Consider the following 19,199-nt stretch of genomic DNA (forward strand, 5'->3'; position numbering starts at 1 on the left):
GACCTTTTTAGTCAAATCGTTTAGCCAGAGCCACCCTTGTACTTCTTTCCGAAGAGCAGGAGCTGAACCTGGTCGTAGATGGACAGGACACCAGCACCAGCAACACCACGGAGGATGTTAGCACCAGCACCCTTGAAGAGGGACTTGACACCCTCACGGGCGACAATCTGGCGGAAAGCATCGGCGGAGGACTTGTACTTGACGGCCTCACCGGAGGTCATCATCATACGACGACGAACGGTGTCAAGAGGGTAAGAAGCGATACCAGCACCAGTGGTGACAGTCCAGCCGAGAAGGAAAGAAGCAAGGAAGTTACCCTCGAGAGGACCAACGAGAACAACGGGCTTGATGGAGTCGTACATGCCGAAGTACAGACCACGGTAGACAACAATACCAGCAACAGAGGGACCGAAACCACGGTAGAGACCGGCAATACCGTCGGAAGCGAGGGTCTTCTTGTAGACGTCGACGAGACCGTTGAACTGACGCTCACCGTTGCCCTTGGCGGACTTGGCGTCGTTGGCGAGACGGGTACGGGCGTAATCCAGAGAGTAAACGAAGAGGAGGGAAGTGGCACCAGCAGCCTGTTCGTCTGATTAGTGACTGCCAGTCTTCAAAACACTCGTGTAGATCGGGAATACATACACCACCGGAGGCAAGGTTACCCATCATCCACTTGGCGTATCCATCACGCTCCTTCTTGTAGGCGAACATGGACTTGTAGGTGTCACGGAAAGCGAAGTTGAGGGCCTGGGTAGGGAAGTAACGGATGACGTTGGCAGTGTTACCTCTCCAGAGAGAGACAACACCCTCAGCGGCGGCGGTACGACGGAAGCAGTCGGCGATACCGTTGTACTTGCGGTCGAGACGACCAGCGCGGAGCATCTCATCCTGGTTCTGGATGAGGAGCTTGATACGCTCGATGGGGGCAGCAGCAGTCTTGGAGACAGCAGCGGAAACACCACCCACTATGGACAGTAGTTAGTATCATTGATCCATAGATAGCAGTCGATAATATGATGTCGTTGATTAATGGATGAAAGATCGATCATTGGGTGGCGATCAATCCATGGGACCTGGGATTTCACATACTCATGAAGTCGACGACGAAGCCCTGTGAAAAATTTTTATTAGCATTGCGTTCCATCGACAATGAAGCAGATCGACCAGCATTTCGAAACCCCGACCCATTCGACACAATGCAAGCTCATTTCGGCTCATTCAATGCCATTTCGAGTTGGATATCGAAGGGCGCGTGATGCGGAAAACTGGTGGACTGTCGAGCGAAGGGACAGGTAGCAACTTACGGGCATGCCGAAGACCGACTTGTCGGCCTGGTTAACGTCACCGTTGGCCATTTTTACGGCTGTGAGAAACGAAAACTAAACAAAAAAAGAGAGGAGAGAGATAGTGCCAGACAAACAGGACACTTCACGGGGGGATGGGGGAAAGAAGAGAAAGAAGAAGGGAAGGGAAGGGAGAAAAAATAGCGAACGGAGGGCTCTTGTAAGCGGGAAGAAGCGAGCGGAGACGCTAGGACTCTCTTGGGACTCTTTCTTTTTGGGGGGGGGGGAGGGAGAAAGGGAAATTTGTTTCGCTGGCCTGAATGTGCAGTCAAAGCAATGGCAGCGGCGGCGAACAGCGGCCACACTAGTCCACTTTGAGAAGGCTATCTGGGTGCCGGTCCGGAGTAGGGAGTTTTCCCATTGTACTTACAGTAGGGGAAAAGGGAGAAAAGGGAGGGAGGAAAGGAGGCGGCGGGTCTACCGGCCACCAAGAAAAAAAAAATTCAGAAAAAGTGAAAAAAAAAACTGGGTCCGGCGCTAATGCTGGCCCAGGCAACCAGAGCCGATATCTCCCGATCGCGCCAGTAACCGTCCCGACCGCTGATATGAGAAGAAGGGAAAAGAGGGAAATCTCTCGCAGTTGAGTTATTTATGGAGCAGAAGCAATCGTCCCTACATACTCCGTACTCGTACAAGTATCAATTAATTTCATCCAAGACTAACTATTCGGTTGGATTGAGACTTGTCCATTATCAGGACATAGTTCAATGAAGACATGACAATTTGTTCTGTAGAATGCCAATGCCCAGAGCCTCAGTTGGAGATTCCATATCGGGACCATCGGCGCCCCCAAAACAACAATAATCCTCCTCCTCATAATAACAAAGAGACCGGTCACTTGCTGCCTTAGTGCCTCGTCAGCGTTTCCGCCCGTCTTCACCGAACCAACTTTTGTCCGCGTGCAGCAGCAGCAGTCGCAGTAGCAGCCGCCGCCGCCGCATAACTAACAACAAGTCGAGACGCACATCCCTTTCTCCAACTCCTCCCGGTTACCCGATGGCGAATTTCCTTCCTTTGGATTCTGGTTCCCGGAAAAACTTGTCTCTGCTCGGGCCAAGGAGAAAAATGTGACCTTCCCTTAGTCCTACACCCTCATCATTTACTCCTCGTACTATGTATCTATACGTAGAAGTCTGATTCGTATACTTTCATTTAAGCGCGTGCACCGACTTTCGGCTGTCATCCCGCGTTTTCCCCCCGTCATTCGCTCCGTCCGGAGGATACTAAGGCTCGGAGAAGTTGGGCCAGGCCGCCAGAGGCACGGGAGTGAATAATGAGAAGTCTTTTCACTCGGTAATGCGGAGGTGCTAATAGGTTCCAACTTCTAGGACCTGGGGCAGATTTACATCGGTATCGAGTATCGATATAGTCTACTGTTTGATTCTGACTCAATTTCTACTATTATTGTACCTTTTTCCATTCTCGAGTTGGAGAAATCTGTGCAGAGTCTTCCGGATCCGGATCCGTCGCATATCAAATAGTCCTCCGTAGGGTTGCTTATCGCTGCCTCCCATGCGCCTAGGGAAGACACGGGTTCAACTACGAAGTTTAAAAACAGACGAAACAATGTCCAGTTGGGTCCACATTAATGAATACTAGACCCCCTGCTCTGTCGCCATGATGATATCCACTTTTTCGCCTCTTCTACTGAGTACAGGACACTCCATTGTACCAGATTGTGCCCTCACGCAGGGGCCCACAGGGCCTGAGAGTCTGCTGCGTCGGGATGATAACCTAGCCCAGTCTGGGAAGTCGATGTACACGACTCACCCTAAAGAAATTCAATCACACTCAGCCAGGTACATCTAAAGAGCTTAATTATTCATTGTCCTGAGCGCTCGGGATCTTGTATACATACACCAATTTGAAGACATCTTCAATTGTGCATTCAATCCCCTGTTGCAGCCCTAGCTGAGCAAAACGGTACCTAGATCATACAAAGCCACCTTGAAGCTTGTCCAATGCAATGTTTACAGCCATATGCAACGAAGTAGGTATATCTTGCATCTTAAATCTATCAAAACACGGATGTATCGCTAAGAACTTTTCTGAACTGAAACCATTCAAGACAAGACAACGATCTTGTAAGGACATACATGCTCAAGACTGTAGCTCGGTTAAAGCATTTAGTGCTTCTTCGACCTCTTTCTCTTCTTCTTCCTGGGCTCACCATCGCGGATATCAACCTTGCCCACATCTTCCTGGTCTGCCGCAGGGGCCTTGGGAGCCTCATCGGAGATTCTGGGGCCTTCTTCATCACCAAAGGTGTCCTTGCGCCATTGCCTAAGGCGAGCCTTCTTGCCCAACTTCCTTTGGTCCTTGTACTTCTTCTCCGGGTCACGGAATGACGCAAGTTTCTTCAGGCCTGCAAACTGGTTGAGTTGGTTGTCATCGGCCATGAGAATATCCCGAGAAGTAAGCCCAAAGCTTTGAGGCGAGGTCTCACGGTAACGGAATCCGGTTGCGTTCTTCTTGGTAGCTCCAGGAAGCAAGCTGATATCCAGGTCCAGATTGCGGTCCACGGCATCCTCGATACGCATGCGATCCTTGCGGAATTCGCGCTTCTGATCTCTCCTCTCCTGCGCCTTGCTCTTCTTCTTCTCTCCCTCCTGCTCATCCGCCATTTCAACGTCCGAATCGGCCACAGCGGGCACCTCTTCCTCCTCATCGAAGTCTGGCACGAGATCCTTGATATCGATATCATCGTCCCATGTGGGCTTCTTGGGGTGCTTCTTGCCATCGGGGCCAGTTTCGGCATAGTAGTCCTCGCCGAACCGTTTCTGCATTTCGGCCTCCCAATCCTTATCATCCCAAGCATCGTCCAAGAAGCGGACCCAATCTTCATCCGTCAACTCAGTTCCATGGATGCCGGCAACCTCCTTGATCTTCTCAACCTTCTCCTGCAGTTCTTCCATCTTCAGCTTGCGAAGTCGGTTCTTCTCAATTTCGCGCTGTTTCTTTTCCTGCTCTTTCTGCTCTCGCTCCGCATCTCTGCGCTTCTTTCTCATGCTCTTTTCCTCTCTGCGGACAGACTGCTGGTTGGTAGCGTCACGAGAATGCGTCATGAGAGTAGCATTCATCTTGCTGGGATCCTCAAAGCGGAAATTGTATGCCTCCTCGAATGCCTCCGCCCGCTCGTCCTCTTCCTCGTCGTCGGACTCGAATGGCTGCAGCTCCGATCGGCCAGCTGGAATCCATGCCCTTGCTGACAGGAAGTTTGACAAGAACGTCTCCGGATCCTTGTCCGCATTCTCAATGTCCAGGTTTGCATCAGTCTTAGCTTCGGGGAAAGACTCAGGCTTGGATTTAGCGACAAGGAATTCATCTTCCTCGTCCTCCTCGGACGCATCCTCGTCACCAACAGCAGCGTGCATCTCCTTGACAATGGCGTTCTTCAGGTCGGCCTGCTCTTGGGCATATGTTTTAGGAGCACTGCTCGTGTCTTCTTCGTCGGCCAAGTTGGCGCCGCTGAGTAGGTTCTCTCGGTGATAATCGCGCAGGGTCATTGGCTTCTCCTTCTTCTCTGTGTTCTGTGGTTGCTCCTCGTCGAGTTTAGTGAAGAACTTGGCATTCGGGTCGTACACGCGAGGGTCTTTGGATCGAATCGCCTTGATAGTGTCCATGATTTCAACATCCACAGCCTCAGTAGCCAGCTCTCCGAAATCGTCCTCTTCTTCATCCGATGATGACTCTTCATCGGAATCCTCATCTTCCCCGTCACGATCACGACGTTTGCCAAGTACCGAAGACTTGCCTAGCTTTGACTCCACTATAGTGATCCAGAGGTTAGTCCAATCGTTGAGAGAATCGAGATAGTGGAGTGGCCTTACGTTGCTGCATCTCTTCTCTCTTCTTATTATGCTCAAAGCGACGAGCGTAATCCTCATTGATCTTGAAAACGACATCCTCGTTGCTGATAGGAACGCCACCAGATTCATCTTCCGAGTCGCTGGAGCTGTCATCCAGCAACTTGCGCGACTTCTTAGATAGAGGCGCCATCTTGTCTCAGGAAGAAACTGCAAGTGACTTGAATCCTGGAATGTTGCTCTGAGAATAGGATTGAATGATTTCTCCGCCGCAGGGGAAAAAAAAGGCGGTTGCCGGCAGAAAAAAAAGGCTCCACCCTGACCGCCCTCCTGGACCCATCGACCCCGTTCTGCCTGATTAACCAGGCTGCGGGACAAAGACACTGACGTAGCCAATTAAATCATGCGCGGTCCTGTATCCGCCTAGATGGTCAGAAGCACTCGATCTCCTAAAGCTCCTCCCCTCCACTGCGACATAAACCCCCTCCTATCCCTTGCTGCTTTTCTCCTCATTTTTTTTTGGATGCTGCTTACTTGAATTGATACCCATGGTAACTTGGGATCGAATTTCTGTCAATTCTCCACGTTATTCTCGCTCGCATCGGTGTATGGCTGGTGACATACACTAGATGTCGACTCAGCCGCAGATCTTATTACCCCAGGTTGGGAAGCTTGTCAGTGTGGTGTGAGTATTCGACGCTATGCCATTCCATCTAATGCGCTTCAAAGCTCCAAAAATGTGTACCATCTAACGTTTTCTTTCTCTTCAAGTCCGGTCGGTTTAAAGGAGGCTGCACTCGATTCCCCCACGTTCCGTGCCGCCGCTCTTCACTTCTCCGACCAGATCGAATTCCTCGAGAGATGGCTCGATGGCTATGCGAAAGCCACCTCCAAGCTCGCCACAGAACTGGCGGCAATAGAAGGCGCCGTTAGCGTCTTTCTGTCCTACTCCACGAATCCTTTAATGGTCTCCGAAGCCGTCTTGGACCATGATTACACTCTACAGTCGATGCGGAGATGTGGTGACAGCTCAAAGGACATGTGGAATGGGTTAGTGTCTACTGTCAAAAAGCTGGAATCTTTCGTCTCCGAACCCATAAGGGCATTCATTCAGGAGGACTTGCGGAACTTCAAGGTAATAAATATGGGGCCCCTTAAATTAAGGATCCGTTTCTGACCCCCGCTCAAGGAGAACCGTCGCACGCTCGGCGAGACACAGAAACAGTACGACTACTTGCTGGCCCGGTATTCGTCACAGTCCAAATCCAAAGAGCCCTCGGCGCTACGGGAAGATGCCTTCCAGCTTCATGAGGCCCGCAAAGCCTATCTCAAAGCATCGATGGATTTCTCAATTCAAGCACCTCAGCTGCGGAACGCGCTTGACAGGTTGTTGGTTCGCGTCTCCTTTGATCAGTGGCGAGAGCTCAAGACCTTCCATACCAACAATGGTAGCTCATTCGCAAAGTGGGCTCACGAAATGGACCGCATCAAGGGCTGGGTGCACGAAATGGATGGAAATGAGAAGTCTGCCAAGCGGGAGCTTCTGGCTTCTAGGAAGCAGATCGAGGAGGCTGCAGAAATTGCAGCTAGGCCATCTCGTGAGTTAGATGACTACTCTGTATCCACAGTCCCATACCTTGGCTCGCGTCCTCTGTCGATAAATAGCATGTCGAAAGAGGCAAGACCTGAGAAGCAAGGGTGGTTATATCTTCGGACTCTCTCGGGTAAACCTACACGCACTGTCTGGGTTAGGCGCTGGTCCTTTCTGAAACACGGTATCTTTGGCTGTCTCGTCCAGGGCACTCGCACCGGTGGTGTTGAGGAGAGCGAACGTATTGGTGTCCTACTCTGCAGTATTCGACCGGCTTTTCAAGAAGACCGGAGGTTCTGTTTCGAGGTCAAGACGAAGAGTAACACCATTATGCTCCAGGCTGAGACACAGAAAGACCTGATGGACTGGATTGCCGCCTTTGAGGCTGCTAAGCGCAAGGCTCTTGAAAATCCATCGAGCACCGACCTCTCTGTGTCCGGCAAAGTCACTGTTCAGGACCCTGCTTTTGCAATTTCTCAACCCCCAGCGCCGGAATTTGCCGCTGATCCTGCCGACTCTCTCACGCCTCATACAAGCGATGAGCAGGGCTCGTCCGATCGCATTGGGATGCTCTCGCTACCAGAGAAGGATCCGTCTGCTCTTCGCAACAGTAGCGACTTTAGCAGCTACCGGAGGTTGACGACACTGGACTCTGACAGCCCTGCCCGCGAACACACTTCACGTCTCATGCAGAAGCTGGATCTTCACCGCAAATCAAATAATAATACAGTGCAGTCCTCGCAATCTATCCCCGGAGTCGCAGGCGGGATTGCTAGTCTCATCACCGCAAGTCATAGTGCTATTGCTTCTGGAAGTACTCTACCCGTTGACCCCGATGGGACTAGATCCCGTAGCTCGACTCTTGGTAATGATTCTCCCACAACCCTTGCCCCGATGACGTTGGCCAACCCCCCTGCTCCGACCAGTATGAGCAAGGCTGCTGTGTTCGTGAGCAATGAACGTGGTATAGGACTCGGTCAGATCGACAAGACAGGTGGAATGCCCAGCGGCATGATGGCGAACTTGTGGGGTAGCTCCAATTGGGGCTTTTTGAACAGGTTTGAGCCTGAGCGACTGGGGCTACCGGCCGATCAGGACCCGGATAAGCCACCTGCTCAAACGAAAGATCCCTCTAAACAATTTCTGATCGCAGAAGCCGACACTTCGAGTGGATCTGTCACGCCTAAACCACAGAAGACCGGGTCGCGCCATAGACCGACGGTGAGTTTGGACGGCGACTCGTCTAAAATACAGCAAGCGCTCATGGGTGATTCGCACGACTACCCTAGCTTCTATCCACCGCAGCTTAAAATTCATGATGCCCAATTCCGACTGCTTTTCCCCGATATCAAGAAGGATGAGCCTTTGGTTATGGTGTTCCGGGCCACATGGAGCCCGAACGACCAGCAAGATTTCCCTGGGAGGGCTTATGTCACAACCCAAAATATCTATTTCTACAGCCACCACTTCGGTCTGGTACTGACGACAAGCATATCTCTGGAAAGTATTAAAGAGATCACTGCTGCTACTGGTAGAGATTGTGACTTTTTGTTTGTACACCTGATACCTCTTCCTGGCGACGACACACCAAGTCGTGGAACGATTAAAACCTTCCTGGAGCCACTAAGACTCCTTCAGAGGCGACTCAACTTCCTTATACACAATATGGCGGCTGCTGAACCTCTGGGACTGGAAGCCATTTTCAAGACTTTGATCAGAATGGAGACAGAGGCAATGACACGGACACCAAGCCTGGATAGCTGGGAGGACGTGGGCGCTGGGGGCGACAAGAACGACCTCAGTGATGCGCCGACAGGAGGCTCTAAGAAGGACTCTCGCTTACCTATCTACATTGACAATGACCTCAACATGCACAAAAAGCACGGCAATGGCAAGGACATTCCAAAGTTCCGACTTCCCATTCAGCCTGTTCAGTATGTTCCCCAGGGAAATCTTCACTTGGCTGCAGAGAAGGTGTTCGACATCAGTCCTAAAGCAGTGTTCCACATCCTCTTCGGGGATAAGAGTGCTGTGTGGCAGCTGCTTCTGCATCAACGAAATGCTCAGGGTAAGCTATAGCCGAGTCCAGTCCGGCGCTTGCTAAGATCGTCACAGGTATCAAACAAGGGCCCTGGACCAGACATGAGTCCAATCATCTAAGGCGGGACTTCAACTACTCAATTGAGACCACCGATATTCTGGGTATGTATTTTGGCTTCCCTGGACGGGTTACGCCTGGTCTGACAATCAGTAGGGGCCAAGCACAGCCAAACCATCTCAGATTACCAAATGATCGATGTTCTCAATGACCACCTTTGTTACGTCATCACGGACAAACGCACTCCCTGGCACCTCCCATTCAAGCGGTCCTTCAGGCTGGTCAGCAAAGTTGTGATTACCTTTGTCGCTAAGGGCAAGAGCAAACTCTCTATCTACACGAAAGTGGAATGGCTATGGTCTCCGTATGGCCTGCAGAGTGAGTTACTGTATTCTGCTGGGAACATACAAGGCACCGCTAATTATCTCAGGCGTCGTGGATAAGAGTGCAAGCAGTGACTTGGAACAAGACGCGCTGGACCTCGTCGACCTCGTAGGTGACCAGGTTCGCAGACTAGGCGCACATAGTCGAACGAAAAAGGCCATCACGATCTTCGGCCATGTCGGGCGTCAGAATTTCGCCTCGCAGTTCTCACCTTCCGGGGACTTGAAGCTGGAATCACGCAAGCCTCGCGTCCAGAGAAATATGGCTCACCTTTTGTTCGAGACGTTCTTATCCTTCCTGGAGAGTGCCGTGTCATCCCTCCTCATGTGGACCGGTGCTTTCCTACGCTGGTCATGGAAGACCACTAATGCGCACACAGTGATCTTGTCCCTACTATTGGCGAGCGTGCTGATAAATGGGTTCTATTCGTCACGAGTTGTTCATGAATGGTGGGATGACAGGAGTATTGGAAACTTCATGGCCCGCATTGGAGTCGGTCCCGATAATGTGATGAGTAGAGCTATCTATATGAGGGATATCGACGAGGCCATTGCGAACGTAACCGTCGGGCGCGGAAGCGGCAACGTAAGTGACTGCTTCGCGACGTTCCATCAACAGACCTTGCGCGAGCCAGGGACGGCCTTGTCTTTGGGGTCAGCTGGTTTTAGAGACTCCATGACCAAGAGCGCAGCTCGCAGGATCCAACAGACCCGTGAACGGCTGGCTACCTACCGACACAACCTCCTAGTGGCTCTTCGAGTGGTAAATAGCATCGAACGAGAAGTCATCCAGAATGAGTGGGAGCGGTGGCTTCGACAGGAACTACGCCGCTGTCGCCAGGTCGGGATCCTCCTCGGCCAAAATGATGACCTTGACGATGCCGAAATGGAGGGGGAGCGAACCAACTCGAATGCGTTCGCCAACCTGAGTGGCGACGTCAAGCAATGGTACGGCATGTACTGCTCCAGTTGCCAGGCCGAACGGTCACATATCGAAGACGATCATGCTTTCGGTGAGCTTTAGACATTCATGGCCGGTCTTGCTTGCGTGGTGCCAATTCTCTTCTTTCATGTGCCCTTCTTTCGTCCCAAGCTGAAACAATACCCGACAATGCGAGGCGATCTGTTTTATATCAATTGTATCTCTCCAGAAGCACGGCTGTGTCTTTGTTGCCGTTCTCAACGCATGTATATAACTTTGGTCGGGTTTGGGCTGTAATAGTATAAATTGGACGAGACTCTGCTGTGCTGTGCAAACCGGTGGTAGACCGTTCCCTGTTGTCGTCGTCGTCCTTCCTCTTTTTCTTCGTTTGTCCAGCCAGCTGCAAACCCCAAATCCATGCATAGGCCCCCTTCTCTCCAACTGGCAAGCAGAAAACAAGACTCGGCAACGAGAACGGTATCAATTCTGTCTTGGCTTCACCGCACCATCCTGCACAACATAATAGACCACCGTACTATCCCCACCCATCTGCCTATCCACCATAGCGAGAAGCATCCTCTTCCCACCCCACTCCCTAGTAGCACGGGCCTGTTTCCGATACCGGTAGTATTCCTTCAACTTGTCCGCCTTGCTTCTGCCGCTACCGTTATTGCTGCCGTTATCATCCTCGCCCACCACCACCACCACCCCCGCCTCATCCTCAACTTCACCCCCCAGATCCCCAAGATCCTCCGCCTCCGGCAGCGCGTCAAACACCCCGGCCAACCGCCGGAGACTCCACGTGTGGCCCTGCACGGTGGGGAGGACGAACATTCGTTCGAGCTCGAGGTCCTCCTCGCGGAGCCCGCGTTCGAGGAGGTAGAATTGCTCGTCCGGGTGGGTGTAGAGGCGGTGCGGGGGGATTCCCGAGATGAGGTTAATTGTTTCGGTGCGGGATTCGGTGTATGTTGGGGCAGTAGGGACAGTGGATGGGAGCTCGTGGATTTGGAGGGAGGTCCAGAGGTGTTGGTGTTGCAGGTTGTGGAGGACTTGGAGGGTGAGGGCGGAGGTTTTGGGGTTGAGGTTGAGGTTGAGGTTGGAGCTTGGGGTTGTGGTGGGAATTGAGGATGATGGTGATGTTGATGCTGGTGTTGCGTAGGAGGTGACAAGGGTTGTTAGGGCGGAGGGGGTGGTTGTTGAGGTCATAGTTGTATGTCTGTCGTGCTTGGTTGCGCACGGTTGAAGATGGAGGAGTGTAGAGATCGCAAGGCGGGAGGTGATGCGGTAGTTGTTGGGGGGGAAGTTTGTGTGTGGTACGTGTGGTGAGATTGGGTCTGTTGGATGCCAGAATCAATTGTAGTGAATGCGCGACAATTGCTTCCAAGCTCAATCTGCACCTATACAAAGTGGAGGATCGGACTAAGAAGTTGGAGAAGGAAATCCCCCTCGGGCGGGGCGGAAAAAAGGGCGATGGATTCGCGCCGGCCGAAGTTCCGCGGCGCGTTTTTGGGAACGGACGGGGAGAAGAACAGCTGCAGGCAGGAAAGAACAGAACACATGGCATCATCTGAAACACATTTCTATAAAGTTATTTCGAGACCCCCAGTCACTTTCTTTTTTCCCCTTGCTTTCGAGTCACTCTTCTGAAGTTGTTCTTGTCTTCCAGTATTTATGCGACCTGGTGGAGATTATTTTTGTTTCTGATTCAGATACTCATACTCTGTCGATCCTATTGTCACAGTCCTTCCACAACTTCGTTGATTGCATTGGTTTCAAGTTACCAGAGACCCAACTGCGCTCGCTTCCTCTGCCAATGGCACGTCAAAAACAAACAGCACCCTTACAACGGGCCACCTCTTCCCAACTCATGCATGTGCCGCCGAATGAATCGAGTGCGCAGTCACTCAAGCAGCAGAATGGAGCTGCTGTCGCCCATAATCATGTCTCTGGAGTGAAGGATGCGACGCAAGATACCCCTGGCCTGATGCAGCTTGCTGTCTGCGTTCTGGGAATCTATGCTTCTTTGTATGTGTCTGGGATGATTCTTGACTCTGCGCATTATAGGGAAAACTAAAGCTGACTGCTGCACACCAGTCTGTCATGGGGTGTCCTCCAAGAAGCCATCACCACCGTCTCCTATCCGGTTCAACCTCCGAGCGCTGAGTTGCCCGAACCGCCCACCGAGCGCTTCACATACTCGATTGTCCTGAACACGATCCAATCCACCTTTGCCGCCATCACCGGCTTCCTCTACCTCTTCTTCTCGACTCCGTCCGGACAGAAGGTCCCCTCCATCATCCCCACGCGGAAGATCCTCTTCCCCTTGCTCCTGGTCAGCATCTCCTCGTCGCTCGCATCCCCCTTCGGATATGCCAGTCTCGCGCACATCGACTACCTCACCTTCATCCTCGCCAAGTCGTGCAAACTGCTCCCGGTCATGTTCCTCCACTTGACCATCTTCCGCAAGCGCTACCCGCTCTACAAGTACGGCGTGGTCCTTCTGGTCACGCTCGGCGTCGCGACCTTCACGCTGCACCACCCGGGCACGAGCAAGAAGGTGGCCGCCTCTGCGGCCAAGGGCCAGTCCGGCTCCAGCGCGTGGGGAATTTTCCTGTTATCGATCAACCTGCTGCTGGACGGCCTCACCAATACCACCCAGGACCACATCTTCACCTCGCCGCAGACCTACACCCGGTTCACAGGCCCGCAGATGATGGTCGCACAGAACGTGCTCTCGACGCTCCTGACCAGCAGCTATCTGCTGGTGATGCCCCATCTGTCGGCGACGGGCCTCCTGCACAACCTCCTGCCGTTCCCGATCCCGCCGTCCACGGAGACGGAGCTGACGGTCGCGATCGGGTTCCTGTCGCGCCATCCGGAGGCGCTGAAGAACGTGCTCGGGTTCGCGGCGTGCGGGGCGGTCGGGCAGCTGTTCATCTTCTACACGCTCTCGCGGTTCTCGTCGCTGTTGCTGGTGACGGTGACGGTGACGCGCAAGATGCTGACGATGCTGCTGAGCGTGTTCTGGTTCGGACACTCGCTGTCGGCGGGACAGTGGCTGGGGGTGCTGTTGGTGTTTGGCGGCGTCGGCGCCGAGGCGGTCGTGCAGCGACAGGAGAAGAAGGCCAAGGAGAAGGCGCGAGCTGCCGCTGCGGCCACAAAGAAGGAGTAGTCACAAGCATCATGCTCGAAGGGGGTGTCCATCCGCCATCAAAGTTCCCATTTCACGATTGTACATATCAAGTTTAGAAATCATCATCTCCATAGACCTATGCTTGCAATCCATCACTCAGCATATCATCACCGCAGTGGTATCAAACCCTTCCCCTCATCTTATCATCAATCAAGGACATCTTCCTTATTCCAACCAACCACATAAAATCTACTTCCTCCCCTCAACCATGATAATATGATACCCAAACCCCGTCTTCACCTCCACATACTTGGGATTCGCCGTCGTACTCGGCTCCAGCTCGTACGCCGCCTTCTCAAAGTCCCCATTCAAGCTCCCGCGGACCTTCCACCCCAGTGATCCACCTTTTGTGTTGAGGATGTGTCAATACAAACAAGATCAGATCCACAAGGAGGGAAAGAGAAACATACCCTGCCGCGCCTTATCCTCCGACATCTCCCGCGCGACCTCATCGAACTTGGCCCCGTTGCGGAGTTTCTCTAGCGCTTCTTCTTTCTTGGAGTGTTTCTCGCACTGTTGAGAGATATTAGGCTTAGTACGCTGGGTAGAGGATTTCGGGGTGGCATGTGCATCTCTCCTCTCTCTCTGATAAGGAAGCTAGGACGCTGACGCTGACGCTGAGGGGAGGAAGCGCAGCCTGGTTGCAATCCCGCCCTAGGCGTACATATCCAACTTGAACTTGAAAGATAGAGTGTGGGGGGTGTGTGTGTGTGTGTGTGTGTGTGTGTGTCGGTCATTAAGTAGCTACTACCCTCCCCCTTTCTGCCCCAGATCCAATAAGCTACAGACATATAAAGAGTCAATACATACAAGAATATGCCGCACGTTGATCGCCGTCGCGGGCTTGAGGCCTTTCTTGTCGCCGCCGCCGCCGCCGCCGCTGTCTTTGCCCTTTTTGTCGCCGCCGCTGCTTTTGTTTTTACCCATGGTGTTGGTGTCTGAAGGGGTGGAGCTGGGATGTTTGATGACGTGCAGTGTAGTGGGGATGAGGCAGACGCAGATTGTTTGTGGTTGTTGGGGATGTTGGAAGTTGAGGTGGTGGTGGTGGTGGTGGGGAAGCAAGGTGAGGATGTGGGGGTTTGGTGCCTGAGGTTTGATGCTGCATGTACTGTGTTTGAAGGTTGATTGGGGTTGGTTGGGGGATTCTGGGTGTATAGGTTAGACTTATCCTGGGGTCTTTGGGCCAGTGGTTTATCGATTAGTTGGTATATCTTGATCTAATGTAGTTGGGAGACTTATTGGATGTGGACAGGTTGCATTTGGTGTACGCTGTTAGATATGCGTAGCTGGGTTCCTCCTTTGTTCGGGGTCGGGTTCGAGGGCCGGAGGTATGTAGATGTTTCTATAGAAGTGTACTGACTATCGACGTCGACAGCATACTACGAAAGATGGTCTACTATTGAGACTTCCAGAATAGTTACTGACACACAAGACGAGTAAATGCCGAATTTCGAGGTAGGACTATATCCCGTACAACTTTACTTCGTTCCTGCAAACCGCTGAAGAACCGGATCAATATATCCAGCCCAGTATGCAAGCTCAGATCGACCAACATCTAGCCAGCAGTAATTTAGCATTAATAGAACCCAGAAAGCTCGATTTAGCTTCTTCAGCACTTACTTGACTACACAGTATACCGACTACAACCAAAGTCAGAAATCATGATGTCATCATTCTCCCTGGAAAGTCGCCCAGTTCACCAGATCGAGTCATGTTCATTCATGTGAGTCCTTCTATTGTCAATAAGACATCGTGTTCCACCCCGCCTATTGAATCACCTGACCCCAGGGGGCAGAGTACTCGTAACCTCGAGTCCACTGTCTCTCAAACAAAGAGACCCAAAACTGCAGCCTGCAGCCTCCAGCTGCAGCCTGCCATATCTATTTTTCCAAGAAGCCCGCCTCCGCTCTCCGCACTCGGGATTCCGATTGACCCCTCATCCGCAAGCTAAAAGTAGTAACAAGGCAAGTACGGGAGTAAATTTAGGACAGAAGATTCTAACCAACCACTGACTGCATTTAGGAGGTCGGACGGTTTTTTTTTTATTTTTATTTTCGGATACGTCCAATTCTCTGTCTGCATTGAGCTTTTCGTACTCGTACTCGTACATGCGATTGCTCTCATGCAGTGACAGCGTGTCCGAAAGTTGTCGAGTTGTCGAGTTTTGAAACGGAAGGGAACGTGTCAGGTGGGTGTACTACGAGTACTCTGTACCTGAACCAGATGGGGGAGCTCGAGAGGGCCCGCATCAAGCAATTGCCATCGGATGCCTTCTACATTGCCGACTTCATCTCGGAGGTGGAGGAAGCCCTTTTGCTCCAAAAGGTTTGTTCCTGAAGATAGTCACATATTTAGTCCTTACTTACCTGAGTCATATGGAACGTGTTATGATTTACGATTTTCTCTAGATCGGTACCGCTCCCCTACCGCGCTGGACGCAACTCGCACATCGTCGCCTTCAAACCTGGCCATCTGCTTTGACCAAGACCAACACCCTCGTTGCCTCTCCGCTTCCCTCTTGGCTCGTCTCACCCATAGTGACCCCGCGCTTCGATGCCCTCAACATCTTCCAAGATGCCCCGCACGGCGCCCCGAACCATGTCCTGGTGAACGAGTACTGTCCCGGACAAGGGATCATGCCTCATGAAGACGGCGCAGCATATTACCCGCTCGTGGCTACTGTGAGCCTCGGAGCGCCGATTGTGCTGGATCTGTATGACAAGCCCACGGCCGACGCTCAAGATGGCTTGGATCGCCAACCAAAATATCGCATCCTGCAAGAGCGACGTAGTCTGCTGGTCACCACGGACAGGGTCTACACGGACTTCCTGCATGGGATTGCGGAAACCGACAGGGACGAGCAACTCAGTGCCGGTTCCATCTGCAATTGGGGCTTGCTGAGGGAGCCCGAACGGTACGAATGTGGCTGGTCTCAGAGAGGAACTAGGATCAGTCTAACTTATCGTGACGTGCTCAAGGTCGCGAAGCTGGGAAGCACAATGAAATTCTTGAATAGACGATAGTCCGGGTTGCAGACAACTTCGACGTTTAACCTAGAATCAGTACATGCCAGGAATCATATTCCACTTCCCTTGCATTGAACTTCTGCCGAATCTCTGGATATACCATCGTCGGGTGTTGGCCGTTGTCAGACCAAGGTTAATGGCCACAAAGGCCATAGCCGCCAGAATCGTCTTATTGATGGTTTCCCCCTGCGGAGCGGCTAAGAATGCCAGGGACAAGTAGATGACACACTCTGCCGTATAGTGCGGGCATACAAGCCTGTGGAAAAGAGGGTGAGTCGGCAGGGTATACTTCTTTAGGGAGAAGAGATAGTGGTGAGCGTCGTGCTGGAGACCGGATGCGAGCAGGAAGTTCGGAAGGAAGAGGAAGGTGCGGAGTGAAGGGGCTATGGTGACCTTCACATCATCGAGGGCAATTGGGCGGGCCAGAAGCGTGCCTGTGGCATGATCAATGGGACTTTCTCTCTTGTGTTGCGCCATGCGTTGGGGGCAGGGGTTGCTGTACCTGCTCCTTCAGCCCACACCGCAACCGACATCCCCAGGTAGAAAGCAAGGCCTACGAGCCAGTGAATAAACCACATTCGAGACGCGGATGGCCTCGAAAACACGAAGCACTCGTACAACCGCCTTACCCCCTGGAGAAGCATGCACACCCAACAAAGCAAGATTTGGTTTATCGTCATGGACCTCTGCAGGTGATCTGGGCTGACCCTCGTTGCAAAGGCCTGGAACGCAGCGCCACGGCAAAGGAGCTGCACGCCCCAAAAGACCGAGGCTGCCACGGAAGCGACATAGAATTGCGTGAAGTAGCTGTGAGGGACTCTCAGGGAGGCAAGGAAGTCGAGGATGCGTGTTGTTGCTGGGGATGACGAGGGTGAAGAGGAGGAGGAAGTTGTGGACGCTGGGGTAGAGGGGGGCTTCGAGTCGGTTGATGTTGCACGAGCGCCATAAATAACGAAGCGCGAGTGCAACGAGTCCGGCAACAGGCTGACCGACAGAATCTAAGGTTTTCTCAATTTAGTTCATTCTCAACGGACCGTGTCTAGAGCGTGCAGCATCGTCTCCGACTATTGTCTGCCTCGGCTTCTCGGATGCTTTGGCTGATCATACCGTACAAGACGCGAGGATGAAGAAGGCTCGGAGGGCATCGATAGCGTCCATGTGCGTGGAGGCAAGCGCTGTATCCACCAGGCCGGCGAGCATGTCCATTGCGACCGGTTACTATGTAGTTGTATGGGGTGCGTGTCCGCCACTGACGCGACGCAGGAAGAATGACTGTGGGTGGGGAGTACGGAGTAAGAAGAGGTTCGGCCGGCAAGAATAAGATCAAGAATAAGAAGGACGATAAACAATTAACAAACAGGGTTCGAGTCCAGTCTAGAGCCGATCTGGCTGGTGAGTGGTGTGTTTTGGTTTCAGTCTGGGTTCCAAGTTACTAACTAGTATACGAGGAAACGGGGACTGCTTTGGGGGAAAATCGGGGGCGCGGAGGGAGGCTCTGGTATTATTTGTTGTATGTTACCAGTTTTACCAGCCTGGTACTACAGTACTTTACACACTTGAATGTTCCTGTTATGATGATGCGACACGATCAAAGGTCGAGTGGGGAGAATAAAAACACCGAAACTCCACAGCCAAGGGATGAGTGAGATGAGCAGTCATAAATCATAAACAAGCAAACCCGTCGGACCATAAAGGATTTCGGCGGTTGTTTGATCCCTAAGGGTCTCGTGATGTCAAAGGTGAAGAGGGAGAGCATCAAGGGCTGAAGAAAGCGACCTCCCTGGTTACGGGGATTGTACGGCGGATGAAACATGTCGCCCACATTGTCGGCTCTGTAAGGATGTTACAGGATAACGGGGAAGAGATAGCTGAGGGAGTGTCAACAACAAAGATCTTCTCTCCTACCTCTCCTCCCTCCGCCATCCACCATCACTGCACCACCAGTCCTCGATCAAAAAGGGTCCTACTCTTCCTGCCAGCATTCCGGATCGTCAGATGCCGGCTGTTGACGGAGGGGTAAAAAGAGACCCCCTCCTCTATCTTTGACGTCTTGGGTGCTTGGTTGGCTCTCACACCCTCTTTTCTCCCCCATTGCTGTGTGTCGACTCTCTTGCTCCTGCACAAGCAAATCCGAATTCCATGGATTGGGTTCAGACTAAGAATAAATTATCTACTCCGGAGTATACAAGACCAAGCGAGTCATCCAGTGCAGTGAAAGAATAGAAATGGAAGAAAAGAAAGAATAATAATAATAATAAACTGGAAAACAAGAGAACAGCAAGAAGTTCAGCCAGTTAGCCAAGTTGTGCGAGATGAGCGGGGCGATAAGCCGGAAGAAAGAGGGACAATGACTGGTCTTGCCAGGAGGAGAAGATCGCTGAAGGACGAAACCTTCTAACCCGCATGCGGCAACCGGCGGGCTGCTCACTGTCAATCATTGGAGGAGCCGAGGGGGGCAAGCGGATGGCTAGCCTGATAGCCTACGCCTGCTTCCAGGGAACTGCCACAAATCCGTCACTCATTCCCACCCTCCGTTCCAGAGCTTGCCCGAGTTTCAGTCGCTGCAACGCCGACCGTCCAAAAAAGGGCTAAAAAATGGGAAAAAGAAAAAAAAAAAAAGAATCGCCCGTCCAAAAGAAATGCCAGACAAGGTCGAATGATAGGGAAGTGAAGGGGAAAAAAGGAAAGGATCGAGAAACAGCAAAAAGGCAGCAGCAGCAGCAGCAGCAGCAACAACAACAACAACAAGAGGCAAGCAAAATTGTAATCAGACCAGTCCGCCACCACTGCATCCATGCTTGCTTGCTTGCTTGCTGTCTGTCTGTCTACTCTCC

The 19,199-nt window shown here is 52.2% G+C and overlaps 8 protein-coding genes across 8 annotated transcripts; 3 read left to right on the forward strand and 5 right to left on the reverse strand.

The window, feature by feature from the left end:
* Positions 1 to 20: 20 nt before the first annotated feature.
* BO95DRAFT_355263 (putative mitochondrial ADP,ATP carrier protein (Ant)) lies at positions 21 to 1,358 on the reverse strand (the record flags this gene model as incomplete). The annotated part of the gene is made up of 4 exons (XM_025582239.1): positions 21 to 584; positions 646 to 968; positions 1,093 to 1,114; positions 1,308 to 1,358. 4 exons carry the CDS (start codon positions 1,356 to 1,358, stop codon positions 21 to 23), a joined length of 960 nt encoding a protein of 319 aa, XP_025445647.1.
* Positions 1,359 to 3,326: 1,968 nt separating this feature from the next.
* Positions 3,327 to 5,396, reverse strand: BO95DRAFT_511902 (ribosome biogenesis protein Kri1). Its single transcript, XM_025591473.1, has 2 exons — positions 5,177 to 5,396; positions 3,327 to 5,115 (listed from the first exon to the last, which is right to left on the reverse strand). The coding sequence occupies exons 1-2, from the start codon at positions 5,343 to 5,345 to the stop codon at positions 3,473 to 3,475; spliced, it is 1,812 nt and encodes a 603-aa protein (XP_025445648.1). The 5' UTR covers positions 5,346 to 5,396; the 3' UTR covers positions 3,327 to 3,472.
* Positions 5,397 to 5,620: 224 nt separating this feature from the next.
* On the forward strand, positions 5,621 to 10,641 carry BO95DRAFT_439856 (putative transcription factor SipA3). The gene is made up of 6 exons (XM_025585819.1): positions 5,621 to 5,837; positions 5,924 to 6,287; positions 6,342 to 8,811; positions 8,859 to 8,945; positions 8,998 to 9,219; positions 9,272 to 10,641. The coding sequence occupies exons 1-6, from the start codon at positions 5,782 to 5,784 to the stop codon at positions 10,246 to 10,248; spliced, it is 4,176 nt and encodes a 1,391-aa protein (XP_025445649.1). The 5' UTR covers positions 5,621 to 5,781; the 3' UTR covers positions 10,249 to 10,641.
* Positions 10,627 to 11,555, reverse strand: BO95DRAFT_471355 (uncharacterized protein; the record flags this gene model as incomplete). The annotated part of the gene is made up of 1 exon (XM_025589585.1): positions 10,627 to 11,555. The coding sequence occupies exon 1, from the start codon at positions 11,350 to 11,352 to the stop codon at positions 10,627 to 10,629; it is 726 nt and encodes a 241-aa protein (XP_025445650.1). The 5' UTR covers positions 11,353 to 11,555.
* Positions 11,556 to 11,692: 137 nt separating this feature from the next.
* Positions 11,693 to 13,318, forward strand: BO95DRAFT_511905 (UDP-galactose transporter HUT1; the record flags this gene model as incomplete). Its single annotated transcript, XM_025591474.1, has 2 exons — positions 11,693 to 12,171; positions 12,241 to 13,318. Exons 1-2 carry the CDS (start codon positions 11,960 to 11,962, stop codon positions 13,316 to 13,318), a joined length of 1,290 nt encoding a protein of 429 aa, XP_025445651.1. The 5' UTR covers positions 11,693 to 11,959.
* A 210-nt stretch (positions 13,319 to 13,528) lies between these two features.
* BO95DRAFT_355180 (peptidylprolyl isomerase) lies at positions 13,529 to 14,266 on the reverse strand (the record flags this gene model as incomplete). The annotated part of the gene is made up of 3 exons (XM_025582237.1): positions 13,529 to 13,683; positions 13,750 to 13,852; positions 14,150 to 14,266. The coding sequence occupies 3 exons, from the start codon at positions 14,264 to 14,266 to the stop codon at positions 13,529 to 13,531; spliced, it is 375 nt and encodes a 124-aa protein (XP_025445652.1).
* Positions 14,267 to 15,236: 970 nt separating this feature from the next.
* BO95DRAFT_407203 (uncharacterized protein) lies at positions 15,237 to 16,362 on the forward strand (the record flags this gene model as incomplete). The annotated part of the gene is made up of 2 exons (XM_025584062.1): positions 15,237 to 15,664; positions 15,748 to 16,362. Exons 1-2 carry the CDS (start codon positions 15,563 to 15,565, stop codon positions 16,360 to 16,362), a joined length of 717 nt encoding a protein of 238 aa, XP_025445653.1. The 5' UTR covers positions 15,237 to 15,562.
* A 36-nt stretch (positions 16,363 to 16,398) lies between these two features.
* BO95DRAFT_450642 (putative 3-oxo-5-alpha-steroid 4-dehydrogenase) lies at positions 16,399 to 17,571 on the reverse strand (the record flags this gene model as incomplete). The annotated part of the gene is made up of 3 exons (XM_025588018.1): positions 16,399 to 16,799; positions 16,868 to 17,363; positions 17,473 to 17,571. 3 exons carry the CDS (start codon positions 17,569 to 17,571, stop codon positions 16,399 to 16,401), a joined length of 996 nt encoding a protein of 331 aa, XP_025445654.1.
* Positions 17,572 to 19,199: the final 1,628 nt, after the last annotated feature.

This window comes from Aspergillus brunneoviolaceus (assembly GCF_003184695.1).
Source record: "Aspergillus brunneoviolaceus CBS 621.78 unplaced genomic scaffold BO95scaffold_11, whole genome shotgun sequence".
Taxonomy (NCBI): Eukaryota; Fungi; Ascomycota; class Eurotiomycetes; order Eurotiales; family Aspergillaceae; genus Aspergillus; species Aspergillus brunneoviolaceus.

Coding starts and splice junctions, on each gene's coding strand:
- BO95DRAFT_511902 (XM_025591473.1), bottom strand. CDS start 5,345: ATGGCGCCTCTATCTAAGAAGTCGCGCAAGTTGCTGGATGACAGCTCC. Junction 5,116..5,176: donor GAGAGAAGAGATGCAGCAAC/GTAAGGCCACTC, acceptor GGATCACTATAG/TGGAGTCAAAGCTAGGCAAG.
- BO95DRAFT_439856 (XM_025585819.1), top strand. CDS start 5,782: ATGTCGACTCAGCCGCAGATCTTATTACCCCAGGTTGGGAAGCTTGTC. Junction 5,838..5,923: donor GGGAAGCTTGTCAGTGTGGT/GTGAGTATTCGA, acceptor TTTCTCTTCAAG/TCCGGTCGGTTTAAAGGAGG. Junction 8,946..8,997: donor TGAGACCACCGATATTCTGG/GTATGTATTTTG, acceptor GACAATCAGTAG/GGGCCAAGCACAGCCAAACC.